This window comes from Serinus canaria, chromosome 27, assembly GCF_022539315.1.
Source record: "Serinus canaria isolate serCan28SL12 chromosome 27, serCan2020, whole genome shotgun sequence".
Taxonomy (NCBI): domain Eukaryota; kingdom Metazoa; phylum Chordata; class Aves; order Passeriformes; family Fringillidae; genus Serinus; species Serinus canaria.
The window spans coordinates 3,242,198-3,254,914 of record NC_066340.1 but is presented as its reverse complement, the minus strand read 5'-3'; the positions used below and the strand labels follow the sequence as shown (position 1 = coordinate 3,254,914).

General features: G+C 56.7%; 1 protein-coding gene and 3 gene segments (V, D, J or C); all 4 read left to right on the top strand.

Annotated features, from left to right (window-relative positions):
* Nucleotides 1-2,881: 2,881 nt before the first annotated feature.
* On the top strand, nt 2,882-4,458 carry LOC115484748 (T cell receptor alpha variable 4-like). The segment is given in 2 exon segments: nt 2,882-3,077; nt 3,553-4,458. Coding segments are annotated over 2 exon segments (552 nt in total).
* Nucleotides 4,459-4,623: 165 nt separating this feature from the next.
* Nucleotides 4,624-6,339, top strand: LOC108963616 (T cell receptor alpha variable 26-2-like). The segment is given in 2 exon segments: nt 4,624-5,341; nt 5,835-6,339. Coding segments are annotated over 2 exon segments (498 nt in total).
* Nucleotides 6,340-7,925: 1,586 nt separating this feature from the next.
* LOC127060841 (T cell receptor alpha variable 4-like) lies at nt 7,926-9,098 on the top strand. The segment is given in 2 exon segments: nt 7,926-8,081; nt 8,563-9,098. Coding segments are annotated over 2 exon segments (588 nt in total).
* A 1,510-nt stretch (nt 9,099-10,608) lies between these two features.
* Nucleotides 10,609-11,821, top strand: LOC108963617 (uncharacterized). Its single transcript, XM_050985528.1, has 2 exons — nt 10,609-10,811; nt 11,262-11,821. Exons 1-2 carry the CDS (start codon nt 10,760-10,762, stop codon nt 11,819-11,821), a joined length of 612 nt encoding a protein of 203 aa, XP_050841485.1. The 5' UTR covers nt 10,609-10,759.
* Nucleotides 11,822-12,717: the final 896 nt, after the last annotated feature.

The following is a 12,717-nucleotide window of genomic DNA, read 5'->3' as shown; positions in this document are numbered from 1 at the left end:
TGCCTGTGCCCTGAAGGACAATTGGTGAATCCCCACATGACAGCAAAGGGAACAGATTATGGGAGAGAAGGAAACACAGGGACCGTCAATCGTGAGCTCCACCATCCCAGCCCGATCCCCTGCCCCCCAGCCAGACCCCGCCGCTTCCGACGTGCAGAGAGCCGAGCGCCGCCCCGCACCCCCCGCGCTCGCCTCCCCTCCGTTCCCTGCCAGCACTCGGCGAGAGCCCGAGCGGCAGCGGCGCAGGGCTCAGCCCAGGGGCGGAGCTGGCGGCGGCCCAGAGGAGGCGGCCCGGCCGCAGCAGAGCCGGGGCTCAGGGCCACAGCGAGGCTCGGCCGGCGGAGCGGCGGCATGCGGCGGTGTCGGGGCGCGGGGCTGGCGGCACTGGCCGCGCTGCTGCTCGGTGCGTTGGATTGGCGGTCGCGAGACGTCCGGTTCAGTGGGCCATGTGAGATCGGTCTCAGCTTGAGATTCCTCACTAAACCTCCTGTTACTTTTCGGTTTTTACTTACCCTCTGTTGCCTCCTCTGCCGCCATATTTTCTTCCCTCTGTAAATCATTGCTTCCCACGTTTGCTTTTCCTTCTATATCGGTATCCATCCATTTTTCCTTCCTTCCATGCATCCATGCATCCCTTCATCCATCCATCCATCCATCCATCCATCCATCCATCCATGCATCCATCCATCCATCCATCCATCCATCCATCCATCCATCCATCCATCCATCCATCCATCCATCCATCCATCCATCCATCCATCCATCCATCCATCCATCCATCCATCCATCCATCCCTCCCTCTTAGCAAGTTTTTTTTCACAATTCCTTCTGATTTACCTTCAAAACATCTCTCATAGCTCTTCTCCTCAATCAAACACTCTCAGACAAATCATGTCTCCATATATTATTTTTAGATCACATCGAAGTTTGCTCTGATCTATCGTCTTCTCCCATGTCGGCTTGCATGGCATTTTCTGTAAAAGAAAACTGACTTTTCTTTTCTCCATGGCAGTGACGGTGGCCAGAGCCCAGGTACAGCAGGAGCCATTCCTGGAGACAGCCGAGGGCATCGGCATCAACATCACCTGCTCACATCCCCAGATCCAGCTCAGTGATAGGATCCAGTGGTACCGTCTACTCCCAGGACGAGGACCCGAATTCCTGGCACTCACTATGAAGGAGTCCAAAGAGCTGCCGGACATTGCAGGACGGCTGTCGGTGTCGGCAGATCGGCGGTCGAGCGCGCTGTGGCTCGCTGGGCCCCGGCGCGGGGACGCGGCCGTGTATTACTGCGCGCTGGGGGCCACGGCCAGAGGAGCCGGGGCTGCGGCCGGGCACGAACCGCCGCGGGCGGGGCCGGCCGGGGCCAGCAGGGGGCGCTGCCGCTCCGCCCTCCCGGGCCGCGGCTCCGCAGCTCCTTCCTCTGCCCCGAGCCCGCCCCACCGACAGCGCCAATGACAGCGAAAAGGCCGGCACACTCCGGGCCTGATTGCCCTCACTTCAACTGCTATTGCTTCTCCTCACTTCCATCACATCCCTGAGCCTCCCTGATGTCTTGCTGGGAATAAAGCAGCTCCTTCAGTAGGAGAAGTAGTAATTAAAGAACTCACACTGCACATAGACGAGTTCACAGTACCACAAACACACTCTGGAGCTTGCACACACCCAAAGAGTAACTCACAGTTCTGCATTCATAAGGAGGTGTGTGCACAAACATTTTCGAAGAACACCCACACACAGACATCTCCTTCTGCCATGTCCCCACTGATGTGCAAACACACATGCTCGCTCCTATTCCTGCTCCTGCCTCCAAGTCTGTGCACACAGATCTACGTGAACACTCCTGTCCAGAGATGTGTACACATAACTCACATCCCAATATGGATCTATTCCCACACACTCATGTGTACACCTTCCCTCCTTCCCTCCTCAGCTCACACTGATGCTCACAGGTTTTTGCCTTCCTGTGTGTCAGCTTTGAGCTGTTGGTTCTTACCCTGCCCCATTAAATTTGACATCAGGAAAGTATCTCTAGAGGTCTTTTCCTCTTTTCAGCCTGTGAGTACACAAACCATGTCAGGGCCTTGCCTGAGTCCTTGTCCTTCCCCACAAGGCTCGAGCCCCTCTACAGTTCTTCCCAGGTCTCCTCATAAGCCTCCATGGCTGATTTTGTCCTTGCCTGTGTTCTGGTTTGTGTGCACTTGTGATCAGGCAGGGTCCGCAGGAATCCATAATTCATGCGTATATCCCCTCTGATGTGCAGGAGCCTGTGTGTGTGTGTGTGTGTGTGTGTGTGTGTGTGTGTCCTATTGTTTTAATTTACCAGTGTAATGCGATGATGGCACTCTCCACTGCTCTGTCCTGAGCATCACAGAGCAGCATTTGCCCAGACTCAGAAGGAACCTATATGCAGGTGATCAATGCTGCAGCAGCCTGCAGGAGATCTCTCCAGGGAAGTGGCACTGAAATGCAGTCCCTGTTTCTAGAGCTCTCCTTTGCCACCTGCACTAAACACAGATACACGGACACATGGACACACCGACAGGTCTCTCCAAGCAATTGCACAGCTGCTCTCCCTTCAGCTGCAAGAGATTTGTTTCATTAACACGGAGAAATGTTGGGGCTTTACGCCCACGTCCTGTATCCGTGTGAGTGGATTTTTTTCTAGTGCCTAGAAGGAAAATTCGGGAGTCCCCACATGACAGCAAAGGGAGGATGGGAGGGAACAGATTATGGAAGCGAAGGAAACCCAGGAGCCGTCAATCGTGAGCTCCACCATCCCAGCCCCATCCCCTGCCCCCCAGCCCGGCCCCGCCGCTTCCGACGTGCAGAGAGCCGAGCGCCGCCCCGCACCCCCCGCGCTCGCCTCCCCTCCGTTCCCTGCCAGCACTCGGCGAGAGCCCGAGCGGCAGCGGCGCAGGGCTCAGCCCCGGGGCGGAGCTGGCGGCGGCCCAGAGGAGGCGGCCCGGCCGCAGCAGAGCCGGGGCTCAGGGCCACAGCGAGGCTCGGCCGGCGGAGCGGCGGCATGCGGCGGTGTCGGGGCGCGGGGCTGGCGGCGCTGGCCGCGCTGCTGCTCGGTGCGCGGGGCTGGCGGTGGAGGTGGCGGAGGCAGGGGCTGGGTCTGCCTGGGATAAGCACTGGGCTCGGGATTTATCTCTGGCACTCCTGCTCCTCCGTGCTTCTTTTTCACCCACTGCCCTCAACCCTCCTCTCCTCAATGAATCCGTTTTCACCTACTTGCCCTGCTCTACTACTCCATTTCTTTAGCAATTCGTGGACTCATCCAACATTTACTCATCCACGCACTCTAGCCAATTTCTTTTCCTAATTCTAGTCTCCCGTTCAGCAGTCTGACACTTCTCCCACATTCTTACTTCCAGAAAATATAGTACATTCCTATTCCCATGCTATTACTTTCAGAGAAATATTCTCTCCTTTGTTTATTCCCAGAATATCCCAACTACCTTTGATCTGTCCTCCTCTGCCGTCTTCGGTCTTTGCCTGAGCGTCATTTGCCCCCTCGGAAACTGATTGTTGTTCTCTCCGTGGCAGCGGCCGTGGCCAGAGCCCAGGTACAGCAGCAGCCGTCCCTGGAGACCACCGAGGGCACCGGCATCAACATCACCTGCTCACATCCCCAAATCCAGAGCAGCGAATTGATCTACTGGTACCGTCAGCTCCCTGGCCGAGGACCCGAACTCCTCGTGAGCATTCACAAAGACTCCAAAGAGCTGCCGGAGAGTGCAGGAAAGCTGTCGGTGTCGGCAGATCGGCGTTCGAGCGCGCTGTGGCTCGCTGGGCCCCGGCGCGGGGACGCGGCCGTGTATTACTGCGCGCTGGGGGCCACGGCCAGAGGAGCCGGGGCTGCGGCCGGGCACGAACCGCCGCGGGCGGGGCCGGCCGGGGCCAGCAGGGGGCGCTGCCGCTTCGCCCGCCGGGGCCGCCTTTACCTCGCTCGGCCCGGGCTGCCGGGGCGCTGCCGGCACCGGAACCGACAAGAGCACCTCCTATGGGACCAAGACCAATACCAGCACCCACACCGGCACCGGTAACGGCAGCTCCAACTTGGAGTCACCGACCTCCCCCAGCCCTCTTCTCAGCACTTGCTTATTGGGCGTTTGCCCCAACTGCCAGGTCTCCCTGGCACCAACCCCATCCAATCCCGAAGTCCTGTGAGCCTCTAAGTGGTTAAGCAAATCTTTACTTCCTCCGCCTAGATTACAGGGGTTCCATGCTTGCCTTCCCTCTCTCCCAGAGCAGGAGGCCAGATGTCATGATGAAAATCAATCCTACTCTTCAAAACTGAGGCAAAGAAGGTGCTAACCACCTCAGCCGTTCCATTGTCTTTGGTGAGTGTATTCCACTCGAAAGTGGACGGAGCACAGAAGAAAACAACTCTGCTGAGACATTTGTCATGTGGATAATTTTGTAAGAGAAAGAGGAAGGGAAGGGTCGTCAGACTCAGAAGGAGTCTGGATGCAGCTGATTTCCAGACTCAGAAGGAGCCTGGGTGCAGCTGAATAATGATACAGCAGTCTGCAGGAGATTTGTCCAGGGACGAGGTACTGAAATGCAGGCCCTGCTTCCTAAGCTCTCCTTTTCCAGCTGCTCTAAACATCATGCTCTGCTTCTGCCAGTTGCCGCCCCAACAAGAATGGTTTCACCCAAATTTGGATTGTTAGTTTAATGCAGTTTGAAATTTTAGGAGTGGCACAGCATGGCTTGGAGTGCTGACACATACACAGACATAAGAACTCATGGACACCCAGACAGAAACACACAGCCATGGTCACATGGACACACAGACAGGTCTCTGCAGGCCAGTGCACACCTGCTCTCCACTGAGCTGCAACACATTGGTTTTATTGACACAGAGAAAGGCTGTGGCTTTATGCCCTGGACCTGTATCCGTGTGTGTGGATTTCTTTCCAGTGTCCTAAAGGACAATTCGGGAGTCCCCACAGGAGAGCAAAGGGAGAAAGAGAGGGAACTGACAATGGGAGAGAAGGAAACCCAGGAGCCGTCAATCGTGAGCTCCACGATCCCTGCCCGATCCCCTGCCCCCCAGCCCGACCCCGCCGCTTCCGACGTGCAGAGAGCCGAGCGCCGCCCCGCACCCCCCGCGCTCGCCTCCCCTCCGTTCCCTGCCAGCACTCGGCGAGAGCCCGAGCGGCAGCGGCGCAGGGCTCAGCCCCGGGGCGGAGCTGGCGGCGGCCCAGAGGAGGCGGCTCGGCCGCAGCAGAGCCGGGGCTCAGGGCTACAGCGAGACTCGGCCGGCGGAGCGGCGGCATGCGGCGGTATCGGGGCGCGGGGCTGGCGGCACTGGCCGCGCTGCTGCTCGGTGCGTGAGAGTGGCAAAGGGGTAGAGTCTGCGCTGGGGTCATCCCGCAGGTCTGCGGAGGCTGCCGTCGTGACTAGCTTATTCTCAGAACTCTTCTCGAGAGCTGTTCTCCCATTCATCATTCCTTCTCCATCCCGTAGTCCCGCAGAAATCTCTTGGTTCTATTCTATGTCCAAGATTGAACAAGCATTTCATTCCTATCCTATTTATTATTTATGAAGAAAGTCCTTGTCCCTTCTAACTTTTTTTGTTTTCTTTTTGCCCTTTCTGCCACATACCCCCATTATCCACTGACTGCACAATTCTTCCTGGCATTCCCGCAGTCATCTCTCCACAAACCAGAAATGGACTTTTCCATTCCTGCTAATCTTGAAATCCACTCGGTACTGTTTTTCTCATCATCTCTGTAGTTTTCTGACTGTTACTGCTTGATTTGTTCTGTGCAGAGTGGCAGAGTAGAATTTGAAATCTAGGCATTTTCTTTCCCTGGCAGTGACTTCAGGCAGAACCCAGGTGCAGCAGGAGCCATTCCTGGAGATCACCGAGGGCACCGGCATCAACATCACCTGCTCACACCCAAATAAACTGAGCGGCTATTACATCCATTTCTACCGTCTGCTCCCTGGCCGAGGACCCGAACTCCTCGTGAGCGCTGCTAGTGGCTCCAAGGATGTGCCGGCCATTGCAGGAAAGCTGTCGGTGTCGGAGGACGGGCGTTCGAGCGCGCTGTGGCTCGCTGGGCCCCGGCGCGGGGACGCGGCCGTGTATTACTGCGCGCTGGGGGCCACGGCCAGAGGAGCCGGGGCTGCGGCCGGGCACGAACCGCCGCGGGCGGGGCCGGCCGGGGCCAGCAGGGGGCGCTGCCGCTCCGCCCTCCCGGGCCGCGGCTCCGCAGCTCCTTCCTCTGCCCCGAGCCCGCCCCACCGACAGCGCCAATGACAGCGAAAAGGCCGGCACACTCCGGGCCGGATTGCCCTCACTTCAACTGCTATTGCTTCTCCTCACTTCCATCACATCCCTGAGCCTCCCTGGTGTCTTTCTTGGAATAAAGCAGCAACCAGAGTAGAAGAAGCAGCATGTAAAGAACTCTTCCTGCACATTGACGCGTTCACAGTTCCACAAAAACACTCTGGAGCTTGCACACATCCAAAGAGTAACTCATAGCTCTGCATTTATGAAGAGGTTTGTGAACAGACATTTGCAAAGGAGACCCAGGCACAGACACTTCTCCTTCTGCTATGTTCCCACTGATGTGCAAACACGCATGCTAGCTCCTATTCCTGCTCATCCATTCAAGTCTTTGCACACAATTTTACGTGAACACTCCTGTCCAGGAATGTGCACACATAGAGCAGATCCCAACACGAGTCTATTTCCACAAACAATCTTTCTTCCCTCCCCAGCTCACCCTGATAGTCACTGACATTTTCTTCCCTGTGTGTCACCGTTGGGCTGCTGGTTCCAACCTTGCCCTGTTAAAATTGTGCTCAGGAAAGAATTTGTGATTCTCTGGACATTTTACCCTCTGTTCAGCTTGTTAGTACTGAAGCCATGCCAAGGCCGTGCCTGACTCCTTGTCCTTCCCAACAAGGCTCCAGCCCTGCTTCAGTTGATCCCAGGTTTCCTCAGCAGTGTCCATGACTGATTGTGTCCTCCCTGTGCTGCTGGTTTGTGTGTGCTTGTGTTCTCTGGTGTGAGCCTGTGTGTGCCTTTGTGTGTCTGTGAGAGTGTGTCGGTGTCTGTGTGTCTCTGTGGGTGTATGTGTGTGTGTGTCTGTGTCTGTGTGTCTCTGTGTGTCTGTGTGTGTGTGTGTCTGTGTGTGTGTTTCTGTGCTCTATTGTGTTCACTCAGCCAGTGAAATGCAGTGATCACTTAGAGATGCTCTGCACTGCTCTGCCCTGAGCATCACAGAACAGCATTTGCACAGCATCAGAAGCATCATAGATGCAGATGATCAATGCTGCAGCAGCCTGCAGGAGATTTGTCCACAAAAGAGACACTGAAATGCTGTCCATGCTTCTCAAATCCTTCTTATCCAGCTGCTCTGAACATCACTCCCTACTACTGCCAACTGCCAGCCACAATAAGTAGGGTTTCACCTAAATTTGGATTTTTAGCTTAATGCAGTTTGAGGTGGTGCGTGTGCCACAGCATGGCTGGGAGTGCGTACACACTCACAGATACACGGACACACAGACACACGGACAGGTCTCTCCAGGCCAGTGCACAGCTGCTCTCCCCTGAGCTGCATCACATTGGTTTTGTGGACACAGAGAAAGGCTGAGGCTTTATGTCCACGTCCTGTATCCGTTTGTGTGGATTTCATCCCAGTGGCCTGAAAGACAATTCGGGAATCCCCACATGAAAGCAAATGGAGGATGTGAGGGAACAGATGATGGGAGTGAAGGAAACCCAGGGACTGTCAATCGTGAGCTCCACGATCCCAGCCCGATCCCCTGCCCCCCAGCCCGGCCCCGCCGCTTCCGACGTGCAGAGAGCCGAGCGCCGCTCCGCACCCCCCGCGCTCGCCTCCCCTGCGTTCCCTGCCAGCACTCGGCGAGAGCCCGAGCGGCAGCGGCGCAGGGCTCAGCCCCGGGGCGGAGCTGGCGGCGGCCCAGAGGACGCGGCCCGGCCGCAGCAGAGCCGGGGCTCAGGGACACAGCGAGGCTCGGCCGGCGGAGCGGCGGCATGCGGCGGTGTCGGGGCGCGGGGCTGGCGGCGCTGGCCGCGCTGTTGCTCGGTGCGTTGGATTGGCTGCGGCGGGACGTCCGGTTCGGCGAGCAATGAGACCTGCCCTAGCCCGAGATTTATCCCTTACCCTTCTGTTCCGTTCCTGTTCTTGTTTACCCTCTCTCTCCTTCTCTGCCCTCGTATCTTTTTTCCTCTTTAAATCATTGCTTCCCACGTTGTCTTTTTCTTCTATATCCTGTCCGTCCATCCATCCATCCATCCATCCATCCATCCATCCATCCATCCATCCATCCATCCATCCATCCATCCATCCATCCCGCTCTGCCAGTCTGTTTTTAACAATTCCTTCTGATTTACCCTCAAAACTTCTCTCATAGATCTTGTGCTTAAACACTCTCAGATAAATCATGTCTCCATTTTTTTTATTTAGAATATATCCAAGTTTGATCTGATCTGTTGTACTCTCCACTCTCCGTTTGCATGGATTTTTCTGTAAAAGAAAACTGATTTCTTTTTTCTCTTCCCGGCAGTGGCAGTGGCTAGAGCCCAGGTGCAGCAGGAGACATTCCTGGAGATCACCGAGGGCACCGGCATCAACATCACCTGCTCACATCCCAATAAACGGAGCAACGAATACATCCATTTCTACCGTCAGTTCCCGGGCCAAAGCCCAGAATTCCTTGCAACCGCTTATGGAGGTTCCAAGGATGTGCCTGCCATAGCAGGAAAGCTGTCGGTGTCGGAGGACGGGCGTTCGAGCGCGCTGTGGCTCGCTGGGCCCCGGCGCGGGGACGCGGCCGTGTATTACTGCGCGCTGGGCGCCACGGCCAGAGGAGCCGGGGCTGCGGCCGGGCACGAACCGCCGCGGGCGGGGCCGGCCGAGGCCAGCAGGGGGCGCTGCCGCTCCTCCCGCCGCCCTCCCGGGCCGCGGCTCCGCAGCTCCTTCCTCTGCCCCGAGCCCGCCCCACCGACAGCGCCAATGACAGCGAAAAGGCCGGCACACTCCGGGCCGGATTGCCCTCACTTCAACTGCTATTGCTTCTCCTCACTTCCATCACATCCCTAAGTCTCCCTGATGCCTTGCTGGGAATAAAGCAGCAACCACAGAAGAAGAAGGAATTAAAGAACTCCTGCTGCACATAGATGTTTTCACGGCATCACAAAAACTCTCTGGAGCTTGCACACACCCAAAGAGTATCTCATAGTTCTGCATTTATGAACACATGTGTGAAAGTACATTTCCCAAGGGGACCCAGGTACAGACACTTCCCTTTCTGCCATGTCCCCACTGATGTGCAAACACGCATGGTCACTCCTATTCCTTCTCCTGCACCCAAGACTGTGCACGCACATCTACATGAACACTCCTGTCCGGAGATGTGCACACATAGAGCACATCCCAACACGGATCTGTTCCCACACATGCCCTCCCTTCTTCGTCCTCAGCTTCACCCTGATGTTCACTGTTTTTTTCCTACCTGTGTGTCGCCATTGGGCTGCTGGTTCTGACCAAGCCCTATTAAAATTGTCTTCAAGAAACAAGTCGTGCCTCTCTGGGCATCTCACTCTGTGGTCAGGCTGTGTGTACATAAACCCTGCCAGGTCCTTGACTGACTCCTTGTCTTTCCCCACAAGGTTCCAGCCCCGCTGCAGGTTTTCCCAGGTTCCCTCAGCAGCGTCCATGGTTGATTGTGTCCTTGCCTGTTCTACTGGTTTGTGTTGCTTGTGTTCAGACCGGATGCCCAGGAATTTATGTGGGAGCGCAAATTTGTGCATGGATCCTCTGGGATGTGCAGGAGCCTGTGTGTGTGTCTGTGCCTCTGTGTGTCTGTGTCTGTGTGTCTATGTCCTATTGTTTTACTCAACCAGTGAAATGCGTTGATCCCACTGGAGACACTCTCCACTGCTCTGACCTGAGCATCACAGAGCAGCATTTGCCCAGAATCAGAAGGAGCCAGAGTGTAATTGGACAATGCTGCAGCAGCCTGCAGGAGATTTATCCAGGGAAGAAGTGCTGAAATGCAGTTTCTACTTCCTGAGCCCTCCTTTTCCAACTGCTCTAAACATCATACTCTGCTACTAACATTTGCCAGCTTCAATAATGATGGTTTAACCCAAGTTTGGATTTTTAGTTTAATGTAGTTTTAACTGGTGGGAGTGTCACAGCATGGCTGGGAGTGCTGACACACAGACAGACATACAGACACATGGACACATGGACACACGGACGCATGGACACACAGACAGGTCCCTCCATGCCAGTGCGCAGCTGCTCTCCCCTGAGCTGAATCACATTGGTTTCGTGGACGTGGAGAAAGGCTGGGGCTTTATGTCCAGGTCTTGTATCCGTGTGTGTGGATTTCTTTCCAGTGCCCTGAAGGACAATTCTGAACTCCCCACATAACAGCAAATGGGAGGATGGGAGAAAACAGATGATGGGAGTGAAGGAAACCCAGGGACTGTCAATCGTGAGCTCCACGATTCCAGCCCGATCCCCTGCCCCCCAGCCCGGCCCCGCCGCTTCCGACGTGCAGAGAGCCGAGCGCCGCCCCGCAACCCCGCGCTCGCCTCCCCTCCGTTCCCTGCCAGCACTCGGCGAGAGCCCGAGCGGCAGCGGCGCAGGGCTCAGCCCCGGGGCGGAGCTGGTGGCGGCCCAGAGGAGGCGGCCCGGCCGCAGCAGAGCCGGGGCTCAGGGACACAGCGAGGCTCGGCCGGCGGAGCGGCGGCATGCGGCGGTGTCGGGGCGCGGGGCTGGCGGCGCTGGCCGCGCTGCTGCTCGGTGCGCGGGGTTTGGCACCATGCGGGCGATGGCTAGGGCTGGAGTATTCCCCGGGAAGCCTGGCGTGGATTTTCCTGTCTTCTCCGCAACTCCTTCTCTCTCCCAGTCTCTCTGTCATCTCTCATCCCAGCAAGTCTTCATAGTTGGCATTGGTAACTCCTGCTTGCATGTATTTATTCCTGCTTTTCCATGCACTTATACCTTGCCCTATACATCCAGCATTTAATTTTTGCTCTGAATACAGAATTCTGTTCTTGACTTAAAGTCTTCATTTCTCAATCCATCCGTACAGGAGCAGACCTGACTTCTGCATGCAGGAATTTCGAATTCCTCACATTCCCTTCCAGTCTGCCTTTGCCTCGTGGCCACTGTTCCTGTATCCGTCTGGCAATAGAAACCTCAGAATGAAACGGTTTTGACCATCTTTGTTCTTTCTCCCTCCTTTCCCAGCAGTGGCTGCGGACACAGACCAAGTGCAGCAGACGCCGTGGGTTGAGACCACCGAGGGCACCAGTCTGAACCTCACTTGCCAGCACCCCAAAATTTCTGCCGACTCTACCCACTGGTATCGCCAATTCCCACACCAAGCACCCCAGCTGATAGTGATGGCTGTCGTAGGCACAAAACCCGTTCTGGAGCCAGAGGGCAGTCTGACGGTGTCGGCAGATCGGCGATCGAGCGCGTTGTGGCTCGCTGGGCCCCGGCGCGGGGACGCGGCCGTGTATTACTGCGCGCTGGCGGCCACGGCCAGAGGAGCCGGGGCTGCGGCCGGGCACGAACCGCCGCGGGCGGGGCCGGCCGGGGCCAGCAGGGGGCGCTGCCGCTCCGCCCGCCGGGGCCGCGTCTCCCCTGTCGGCCCGGGGTGCCGGGGCTCTGCCGGCATCGAAACCGACACCGGCAGTGGAGACCGGGATCCACACCGGCACCGACAATGGACATCGGCATCGACGCCCTCTTCAGCACCCACACCGATACCGGCACCCACACCGGCACCGATAGCTCCGACTTGACGTAACGGACAATGCTCAGCCCCTCTTCTCAGCCCGGGCTGCGTACAGCTGAGTTCCTCATGGCTGCAAACAGCCCCCCCCGGCCACACCTTCCTGTGTACACTGAGGTTGTCTGTGTGAGGCAGGGAGGTCAACAGGGTCTTTCCCATGGTATCTCATGGCCCTTCAGAAAGGGCTCCGTGTGGGTTCTGGAGAAAGGAGCTTCCTCTGGTCTGCCTACAAAGGTGGGGCAGTGTTGTCTCAGAAATGCATCAGTGAGAGCATACATTCCCACCCAATCCATGTCAGGTTGCTTCTCCTCTTGCCTCTCTCCTCTGGTCCTTGGAGGGCAGACTTTCAGGAAGAGATGCCTCCAGAATTGGTCCCCCGTATGTCTACATGTCCTGGCAGAAAATCAGCTCCAGAATGGCCTCCTCTCCATGGAGGCACAGTCCTGCCAGGACCTTGTTCCAGTGGGGGTTTCCATGGGGTCACACCTTCCTTAAGGACACATCTACCTGCTGTGGCTTTGGATCTAGCATGGGATGGATTTCTGCTCCACCACAGACCTTCATAGGTTGTAGGGGGACACCCTCCCTCACCATGGTCTTCATCACAAGCTGCAGAAATAGCAGTGCTCTGGTGCCTGCAGCGGCTCCTCTCTCTCCTTCCTCACTGACTTTCCTGACTGCAGAGTTGTTTCTCTCACAGAATCTCTGTCCCCTCCTCCTGCTGATATTGCAGGAGTGTTTTTGTGCCTTTTCAATCTGTGCCGGCACAGATGCTCTCTTTGACAGGCAGGAAGCCCGGGCTCTTAAGGCCAGCAGAGGCCTCTGACTCCTGTGCCCGTCGTCCGTTCTTACAAACACATGCCACGAAGGACAAATCTGAAATTCCCAGTGCCAGTGGAGGGGGAA

What these genes read in the sequence shown, in the direction of transcription:
- LOC108963617 (XM_050985528.1), top strand. Translation starts at nt 10,760, where the DNA reads ATGCGGCGGTGTCGGGGCGCGGGGCTGGCGGCGCTGGCCGCGCTGCTG. An exon ending in GCTGGCCGCGCTGCTGCTCG is followed by an intron (nt 10,812 to 11,261) that starts GTGCGCGGGGTT and finishes CTCCTTTCCCAG; the next exon opens with CAGTGGCTGCGGACACAGAC.